Below are 10,333 nucleotides of genomic sequence, written 5' to 3' on the forward strand. Positions count from 1 at the left end.
ATGAAATTCATATAATTTATTACAGCACCGATCATATTAAGAACGGTTTCCATAATTGATCTCATAATTCTATAATTGTACCAAATACATCCCTATAAACATAAAATAAAAATACGCATAAAGGGACACGCCCCTGATTCTCTCCACAATAACTATTGGTTCCCTTTATTTTCTCTTTCACTCAACTCTGACTCTCGAGACATGTTCACAAAAGATAATCTTGGAGCCAACATCCTAAAAGGCAGTGCGGTGAGCATGAACATGCCTCGGATGAGAAGTGGGCTAACTATGAAGGAAAAACTTCTCAAAGAGAGACAACACGTGTGAAACTCAATAAAGATGCTACACAACCAGACATTCATGCGCAGATCCAGGGCTTACAAGTCCTAATGACCCTCATGATCAAGCAATTTGAGGTCATCTGCGCAACAATCACCCAGAGGAACGACAAGGCGGCACGCCTGTAAACGAAACCTGATACACCAAAATAAAGTGTTATTTTAAGTATATATTTTATGTTTATTTTTTTGTGATATTGCACTTTAAATAATCGTATTTTCATATTTTTGTTGCACGTATATCAATTTTAGGCATTTATAGCAAAAGTATCAAATAGAAGAAAATTTGGAGTGAAAATAGAGAACTTTGTGATTCTACCGTCTGAGGCGCCAACTCGCCTGAACTGGTGCCAGACGCGCCATTATACAGAGAAGCGGCGCCTAAAACGCCAGAACTTAGAACAGCGCAAACTTTAAGTAACTCGGCGCCTAAAGCGGCAAAGACAATATTTGATGGATTAAGGCAGTTTAAGATGAATTTTGAGCGGATTTTGCAAGCTTCAAATGTTTCAAACTCCTCATGGAGTGATTCAATGCATCTAGACACTTTGGAAGACTCTATAATGAAGGGTTATGTCTCTTGAATGAATGGACATGTCTTTTGAGATTCAAAAGATGTGACTTTTAGAGATAAATTTGGAGGAAATTCTGATATCTTTTTAAGAGGAGGCAGTCGCTAATTAAAAGGAGAAGGAGTCTAGGGCTGAAGGAGAGGAGGCGAGAGGCGAGAGGGAGAGTTTGGTGGTGGCGAGAGAAAGAGTGAGGGACTTTGAGATTTTCTTCTAAGGTTGTAAGAGGAAAGGAAAAGTGAGAGATTTCTTCTTCATTACATTTCTAAGAGAGAACTGAGAGTGATTGTAAATAGGAAAAGTGCTTAAAGAGAACTTTTAGGGATTTTCTTTTGAATGAGTGTGAGATAAGTTGTGTCATTTATTTCTTTGCTTCACAAATTTGTTTTTATATATGAAATTCGTGTTTTGTTCTTTCATTTTCATAAATTTTCAGTAGTTTTCTTTATCCTTCTCCCTACCTTGCAATATGGTTTTGTGAATAATTGATTTTATTGTATATGATTTTAAATGTCAATAATTTATGACGATTTGAACTCCGATCTTCATTTGCTTTTCGATATAACCAATTGAAATGTTAAAATGTATTGAGAAACATATGATTTGAAATGATTATGATTTCTACAATATGGTGAGAGTCACATTTAATTCCATGGGTGAGAGTTTAATACATGGGGATGAGTGCAAATAAATAAGAAAATATATTTTGTTGTGCGCATAATTGAAGATTTTAAGGTGGCATATTAAAATTCTCAGTTTAGTCTAATTTATTGGAAACTAATGTGAGATTATTAGCCCTCAACCGAGAGAGAAGTGAGATTGCTGGAGTGAGAGTCGATATCTTCTCAACCTAACCAATAAATTGGAGACCAAACTCTATATTAGTCCTTGAATGAGAGTAAAGAATAAAATTGCTCCTATTTCGCACAATATATATATATATATACTTCACAATCAATATACTTATTTTAAAAGGTGAATGATGCTTTCTTAAATTTGAACTATTTGTCACATAAACATTGTTTAGTTTTTATGTGTTTACTTTTGAAGTTTAGCAAATAATTTAGCTAACTTAGTTCTTTCAACTACACTTTATTAAGCATACACTCAATTATTTTAGATTTGAATTTTGTACTTGAATTTTATAGTTTGAATTTTTTGTTTTAAAATATAGCCATAAGAATTTCTAACTCCCTATGAGATCGATACTTAGGACTCCATTAGAGCTATTTATTACTTGAGCGATGAATATACTTGCATTATTATTACGGGTTTGATAGTTTAAAGATTTTAAAAGCTAAAATTATTTTTACTAAAGTTATTTTTATTGGGATTGAATTGCATATTTATTATTAGTGATGTCATGTGTGTTTTATAATAATGAAAAATATTTACAAAAGCAACACACAACAAACTGCGCATCAGAACCTCAAAGTGGTTTGTTCCCAAATGGCCCCACTAGTGACACACCTATCCTGCACAACCAATTCAACAATAGGTAGATAGAGGGATAGAACGAGTACCAACACACCAACACAGCTGCATTTGCACGGGCAAACATGTTATGAGAAGAACGAATGTGAGTGTCTATTCGGTCGCTCGCGGGAGGGCCTTTACTCGCCAAATCAAATAGGTGATACATCCGCTTAGGCTAAAGATTCTTCAATAGATTCTTACAAAGGCATGACCAACCTGATCAACCACGTAACGTTGTTTGAATCATCTGTCGGTCTGTTATAGATTGACGAACAAATAATGTGTCTCTTTTTAACCCCCTGAAAGAGTGGACCCTTTGGTAGTTCAACGGTCTGCCGACTGAAACCATCACAAGCTACTACAAGTTTAAGAGACTCTTCGTTTTGCACTTCTTAAACGTGCATAAGCAGGGAGAAATGACCTACATCACCGGCTTCTTGAATGAGATGCTTGAAGTTAGAAATCTGAAGAAATAAATAGACGGAACAACCTTGAAGTGAGGAGTCCGAAGCAAGTGTTTCAGGTATGACATAAATTTGTTTAAACATACTAATTTTGTAGAATTATTGAAGATGGCGAACGAGCACAAACTCGCCGAAGAAGAACTCTAGAGCTCCCTAAAAGATAAGCTAAAATTAACCAACCACCCATCAAAAAGTGGAAAGAACAAGGAGAACAACAAATGACAAAGGAAAATCAGTCCTTTGGTCACAAAAATAACAACTCTCAGTCCTGAGATCAGCACATAAACGATCGAGGAAAATGTGATCGAAAGCAATGCTTCGATCAACAGTCAACTCAATCTTACAAATGACCTCATGTTTATAGGGAAATGCAATGTTCTACACCCCTCAACGTGTCAATAGTTGAAATAGTTCAAGTCATCCAAAACAATTACTACTTCAAAATCCCCCCCCCCATTAAAAACGTCGTCGGCCTTACGAGATCCAAAAAATTTGTGTCGGTATCACTGCGACCACGAACACAACAAAGAGTGTTGTCACCTTCAGAACTCAATCGAGTAACTCATCTGCACCAGAAAGCTTAAAGAATTTGTAGCAGTTGGCGCACACGCACAACGACAGGATAAAACACTAACAGAGGATCCATCCAACGGGTCTGTCTGTGAGAAGAGGTCTGCGTAGTAGGGATAATCCCTGCCATCTTTGAGGGAGGACCCCGAGACTCTTGTCTAAAGAGAAGAAATTCGCGAGAGGTATGCTCTGCATCCAATACACACGTAACCACTTGCCCATTGTCTTTACAAATGCAGATCTCCATTGAAAGGGAAACCCCTACAATGAGGCGATTGTTGAAACAACGTTGGTAGTATTCATGTTGGTATAGGAAGTTTGGTGAATATCTTATTTAAGCCAGTGTTAGGAAGAACAGTCTAAAGGCCAACCAATTACAACACTGTTTGACCTTTTGTTAGGATTCCCTGAGGAAAGGAAGGAGGCAATAGGTCTTGTCGCTCTTGTCATTACTACCTTCATTCAGGCACTCCTGAACTATTATCGGGTGATAACTTCCATCTACCATGTAGTCATAAAGTTCTTAGGCGACATGGAAGTAATTACGATCCAGATAAACTTGGAGCTGTTTAAAAACTACTATTTGTGAACTGTTTTGAGCATTGACCACAAATAGCTCAACATTTAAATATAAAGGGATGGGGTTTCGAGACCAATGAGGTTGTCCTTCAGGTGCTAGTGTCTGACAAAGAGTTTAATAAGGTTTTCTGAGCAGTGAACATTTTGATGCAAGATTTAGGAACCAACTGATACAAATGCTTTAGGAGCACTGGGAAGTGTTCGTTTGTAACTCAGCGAAAATGCCCGATGTTTCAATCAATGCAACATGCTACCCACCGAACATCAACCCCAACTCTTGGTCAGTCCAACGTAAGGTCGGGTCGACCGCCAGAACTCTGGCAGAACTAATGGGTGCAGAAGTGTGTCGGCTACATCTGTGAAGTTAGGTACCCAACTTGGCTCTCGAACGTTGTCATGATCAAGAAAGCCAACAAAAAGTTGTGGATGCTTGTCAATTTCAAAAACCTCAACATTGTTTGCCCGAAGGACACCTACCCCTACCAAAGTTGACATCTTGGTGAACGCAACAACATATACTATGTAATGAGTTTTTTTACGCTTACTCCGACTACCACTAGATAAAGATGTATCTAGCCATGCAAAACAAAACAACGTTTATTACTGTCGAGGACCTTCTTTTTTTTAATGCAATACCCTTCGGGCTTAAGAACACCAAGTAGGGTTGTAAACGAGCCGAGCTTGAGTGAGCTCGGGCTTGGCTCGTGTTCGGCTTGTTCGAAATAGCTCGTGTTCGAAATTGGTTTGTGAATAGTGTGTTCGTGTTCGACTAGATTAAAATATTTGTGTTGGTGTTCGGCTCGAAATTGACTCGTTAAACTTAAATCGAGAAAAATATATGTAAAGTGCGGGATTCAAACTTGGATCAAATATATACAAAAGAATGCACTAACCACATTGCCACATGAGGTGTTATGATTTAAATTTAGACATAAATATATATATTATATTATTATAAAAATAATATATGTAATATATTGTTATATAAATAGTTATATATATTTTTTTTTATTTCGAGCCAAAACGAGCTGAACACGAGCGAACAAGGAGCTGTTCGTACACGAGCAAACAAGGAGCTATTCGTGTTCGGCTCGTTTATAATTCGAGCTATAAAAATTTGTTCGTGTTCGGCTTGTTTACTTAACGAACGACTCGTTTACTTAACGAACAAGTCAAACATGAGCTACTTAAAGAGCCGAACATGAGCTGTTCGCGAACAACGAGCATTTTTAACAGCACTAACGCCAAGTGATCTATCAATGATATAATTTTTTCCAATAAAAAAGGAAAGAAAGTTGAAGTGTATGTCGGTGATATCTTAGCTAAAAATAAGTAAGCCAAACAACACATTAAAGATCTAATAAAGACATTCATAACACTCAAAAGATTCAATATGAGATTAAACCTACCAAATGCACCTTTGGGGTGTCGACCAGCATTTCCTGGCTTCATGTTGACTCCTAATAGTTTAAAAGCCAATCCCTAGAAAGTACAGTCGATCCTAGACATGTCGCCCCCATGGAGCATCAAGATAAATCAGAGACTGACAGGCCGTATTATCAGGCTTAGTCATTTCATCCCAAAGTTTAAGTGACAAGTGTTCATCATTCTTTAAGGTACTAAGGATAAATCAACATTTCGAATCGAAAACCGAATGCAAATAGCTATTCAAAAACCCGAAGGATCCCTTATCATCCCCACTAATGCTCTGGAGCCTGAAACTAGCGAAATCACTGCCACTATACCTTGGAGCTATGTGAGAGGCTGCAAGCTCAGTGTTGGTCCGAGAGGAGGCGGTAAAACAATACCCAATGTACTACATGAGTTGAGTGCTTCATGACACCAAAATCAAATATCCGATTATGGAAAAACTAACATTTGTTTTGATTATTTTCCCTCATAGGTTGTGACCGTACTTCTAGATGGTTCCAATCTGGGTCATCACAGAACATCCGTTGAAATTTGTGCTCACACAGCCGGAGCACTCCGATCGACTATCGAAGTGGGCGATAGAGCTCAGCGAATTCAACATCACCTATGTTTCATGAACGAAATTCAAAGCCCACGCAATCACAAACTTTTTGGTTGACTTCTCTAGAGAATCGTCACTAAAGACAAAACGTGGATCCTGTATGTCAATGGAACCTCCAAACAAGAAACAACAGGAGTAGGGCTGGCCCTATGTAGCCCAATCAAAGAGCATCTCTACCAGACGACCTTGGTGTGACCAAACTTCGGTAAACCTAGTGAATAAGGAATTTAATATTATAATTTTAAAATTTATTTATAAATTTTATAAATAGAGATTTAGCATGGTTTTTCATTACACACTATGTATTAACACAAGTGCACATATCACTCAGGTAATATATGACTTTCTTTAGCTCAGAGTATCGATCCCACAGGGAAGGCTATAAATTGAAGAGACTTAAGAAAAGCTCTAACATAATTAATTAGTCTCAGCTAGAAAATAAGTTTGAAGTTTAGATTGTGCTAGGGAAATATACTAAACTGCTTTCAAAGTTTACTATTAAGTTAATTAAACTAAATTAATTAAAGTATGAGAGTTCAAGCTATCAAAAAGTCCCTCCCCTTTTAATGAAATTAGTAATTAGTGTAGGTGTGTAACAAATAGAATATCTAATTAAAATTGTGACAAAAATGAGCATGCATTTTATTTACACCTTTTTCAAGTGACTTTCTTTAGCTCAGAGTATTGATCCCACAGGGAAGACTATAAATTGAATAGACTTAAGAAAAGCTTTAACATAAATTAAGTAGTATTAGCTAGAAAATAAGTTTGACGTTTAGATTATGCTAGGGAATTATACTAAACTGCTTCCAATCTTCAAAATTTACTATCAAGTTAATTAAAGTGCGAGAGTTCAAGCTATCAAAAAATCCCTCCCCTTGTAGTGAAATTAGTAATTAGTGTAGGTGTGTAACAAATATAACACCTAATTAAAATTGTGACAAAAAAGAGCATGCATTTTCTTTACCCCTTTTTCAAGTGTAAAAAAATTAGGTTAATTAAGAAAGTGTTTATGCTTGTCACCCTATAAACCTCACAGTTAATCTTGTTAAATTCACCTCCCTATTTATTTGTATTGATATGCGAATTATTTTTTCTTCATTCTATATAACAATGTGGTTCTTACTAGTTGTTGCAGCCATAGCCAACCTAAATCTTTGGGTTCACAACTGATTTTAACACAACAACTAGCCAAATTGAAATGTAAATGAAGCTTAAAGTAAAACCCACCACAATCATGAAATGAAGTTAATTATAATTGAATCTACATCCTACAAATGATACTATCTCATCACAAGAGAAGGAGAAAGAAAATTACTCAAATTGCGTGAAGAAACCTCCAAAAAACATCATCTTATTATAAATCGAAGCCATACACTATGAAACTACTTAATACAAGACAATGTATAACAATATACTTTATCTTCTTCGCTAAGAACTGAAGAGAAACTCCACCCCAAATGTGATTTCTAAGTTCTCTTTGCACTTGTACAACAATTCCTTACAATACCCTCAAATCTCTCAAATGAAATATAGAAAAAAAAATGAACATCTCCCTTTTCTTTCCATTTTCTCATTCTTTTCTTCTCTTCAGACTTCTCTAAGTGTTCTCCTCCTTTGTTTTTTCTACTTACCCCTCCAGATAACTCCAATTTTGTGTGAAAAACTGCTGAGAAACTGTCATAGACAGTTCTAGCGCCTAGGCATCATTTTCTCGGGTACCTAGACGAAACAATTGGCGCCTATGTGCCAGTATGTAGCACCAATGCCCCACCTTCTCGGGAATTTGGGGTTGTTCCGACGCCTAAGTGCCCATGAATGGTGCCATGTTTCCATGGAGTGGCGATTAGGCGTCAGGTCATTGTTACCTCTAATGCTCCATTCGCCTCCATTTAACTCTGTTTTTACTCCACTTTGCTTCAATTATTATACATATTATACCTGCAACAACAACATCAAAAATATATTTCTTTAAAATGCAATATCATAAAAAAAAAGTATAAATATTATAGGAAAATTAATATGTTAAAGACATGCCAAAATTTTCCCAAACTTAAACATTACTTGTCCTCAAGTAATACTATAATTTTTTTATTAAAAAAATTAATTGTTGATTTGAGGTAATGTGTCTCTTAAGAATTTCTTATAAATTTTCTTCAAGAATGTCATAGTGTAATCTAGAGGAAATTTCAGTGAATAGGGCTAGAACTAAAGTACAAGGCTATATTGTAGTCAACTTATGAATCCCGATTTTCTATTTACTTCAAATCAATTTGCAATTTGTAAAACTTGGGATTTATAGAAAGTATAAAGACAGAATTTTAAAGCACACTTTTAGCAAAACTCTAACTAATACAATTTTAAAAGAAAATCAAGCTTAAGATTGTAATTGAGTTTTCTTCCTTAAGAAAATTTAAGTGAAACCAATTTTAAATAGATATCCCCCAAAGCTTCTCCTCACTTATCATTTTTTTTTCTATTTTTAAATTTTGTTTACTTTTTTTTTTAAGGATCATTTTGAATAATTACTTTTTTTAATGTGAGGATTACTATATCTAGATTAACATTTAATGGTTTTGAATTTCACTATTATTCTCTTAAAGTTAAAAATCACCGCTTTCTTTCACTTGAAATCAGTTAGTATTAATTTGAAAATAGAGTTTAATAGAGGCTAAATTCTAATGATCAAATTAAATTCATAAATCTTAAATATTATTAATACCCCATCAACGAAAGACTTTATAATGAGGGAAGAACTAAAGAAAAGGGAGTTAGATAATAAGAAAGAGGATAATTTTTTTTTGAGATTTTAATAATATCAAAGTAACAATTATAGATTGTTGCCTATATAATACATATAAATTATTTCTCTCAAGGTTCCAGTATCTTCTCTCTCACACTCTATGACAGACATTATTATTAGTAAGTTGTGTTAGTTCGGGATTCAATACATATAACATATCATTAAAAAAAATACACACACAATATGTTGAATAAAACATGAAATAAAATAGCTGAATGTGTGGGTTATGCAACTGGTCAGTCTATTCGAAGCTTTGGTGAGTTAACCAAATTGACTGCTCCTGATGGAAAAACTTCTCGTGATGATTTTGATATTTGAGTTAGATTTTGAAAAATGGATGGGTGAGAGTCATAAATTTATAAATAGCAAGTTTCGGATGGTCTCTATATATTTTTCCCAAAAAAAAAAAATCAATGTAATTGATAAAATCATAAAACACTATAATTTCATAAATATGATAGATCTTCATGTGTACTATACCTTATAGACCTCCTTGGGCTGCTTCACAGCACAGCCTAGCCCAGAAACACTATCCCTTCTCCCGTAGTCCCGTATCTCTTGCTTTCTCTCACCTCCCGAACACTAGACACGGCACGCCTTCTCCTTCCCTTCCTGCCCCTTTCTCTCTGATCTCACGAACCATATGATGTCGGGAGTTTTCCGATGGATGAAGCTCCGAGTCACCGCCGCAGGTGCGTCAAGAAGTATGGCCGGCGCAGCCGCGATCTCCGATCCAACTCCATATTCTCGCAGTGTTCTCCGATTTGCACCCGCTCTAACGGCGTTCTCGAAACTCCCGCTGCTGGAAACCGTCGGCGCGATCCGCCCGGTCTTTTTCTCCGACAAGAGAGGCACAAGTGGCACTTCGGCGGCTCCGACGAGTTCCAGACCAGGCGTATCCGCGTTGAGGCCAACTGCCCGCGCTGCTTTGGTTACATGGAGCTTTTCTTTTCCAACCGTTCCCCGCCATCCATCGCCGGCGCTGGCGACAGAGGTGGATACCAGGCTGTTAAGCTCTGCCCTAAGTGCCGGACTGCTTTCTACTTCCGCCCAAACAAGATCGTTCCTCTCCAGGGCACTTTTGTTGAGATTGGGCGGCTCAAGGAAAGCGATAGCGGAGGGGTTGGAGAGGAGGAGGACCGTTTTTCGTTATGGGATGCGCTGAGGACATCCTATGTTGGTGGGGATCCGCCGGAGGAGTGGCCGCCGACGCCACAGAGTAGAGGATTGTCGATGCAGGTGCCACCAGAGCCTCCGTTTCCTCCAAATTTAAACGTGGTGAGGGTGGCGACTGTTGGTGGAGGCGGGAGTGGAGGAGCGACGGGGGATGGAGGAAGTGGGTTTAAGGATGGTTGGGGAGGTTCAAATTTGGGAAAGGATTTGCCAACTCCCAAAGAGATTTGTAAAGGGCTTGATAAGTTTGTGATTGGACAGGAAAGAGCCAAAAAGGTATCGTTTTTCCACTCTAGAACTTGGAAGTTCATTTAAATATATATATATAT

The 10,333-nt window shown here is 37.0% G+C and overlaps 1 protein-coding gene across 1 annotated transcript in view; it reads left to right on the forward strand.

Moving 5' to 3' along the window:
- The first annotated feature begins 9,317 nt into the window (after positions 1–9,317).
- Positions 9,318–10,333, forward strand: part of LOC110027534 (CLP protease regulatory subunit CLPX1, mitochondrial-like) — a 56,373-nt gene continuing 55,357 nt past the window's right edge. The window contains exon 1 of the mRNA XM_020729009.1: positions 9,318–10,280. Coding sequence (XP_020584668.1) covers positions 9,495–10,280 — 786 coding nt within the window. The 5' untranslated portion in view covers positions 9,318–9,494. The remainder of the gene's footprint in view (positions 10,281–10,333) is intronic.

The sequence above is a fragment of the Phalaenopsis equestris genome, unplaced genomic scaffold, assembly GCF_001263595.1.
Source record: "Phalaenopsis equestris unplaced genomic scaffold, ASM126359v1 Scaffold000428, whole genome shotgun sequence".
Classification (NCBI taxonomy): domain Eukaryota; kingdom Viridiplantae; phylum Streptophyta; class Magnoliopsida; order Asparagales; family Orchidaceae; genus Phalaenopsis; species Phalaenopsis equestris.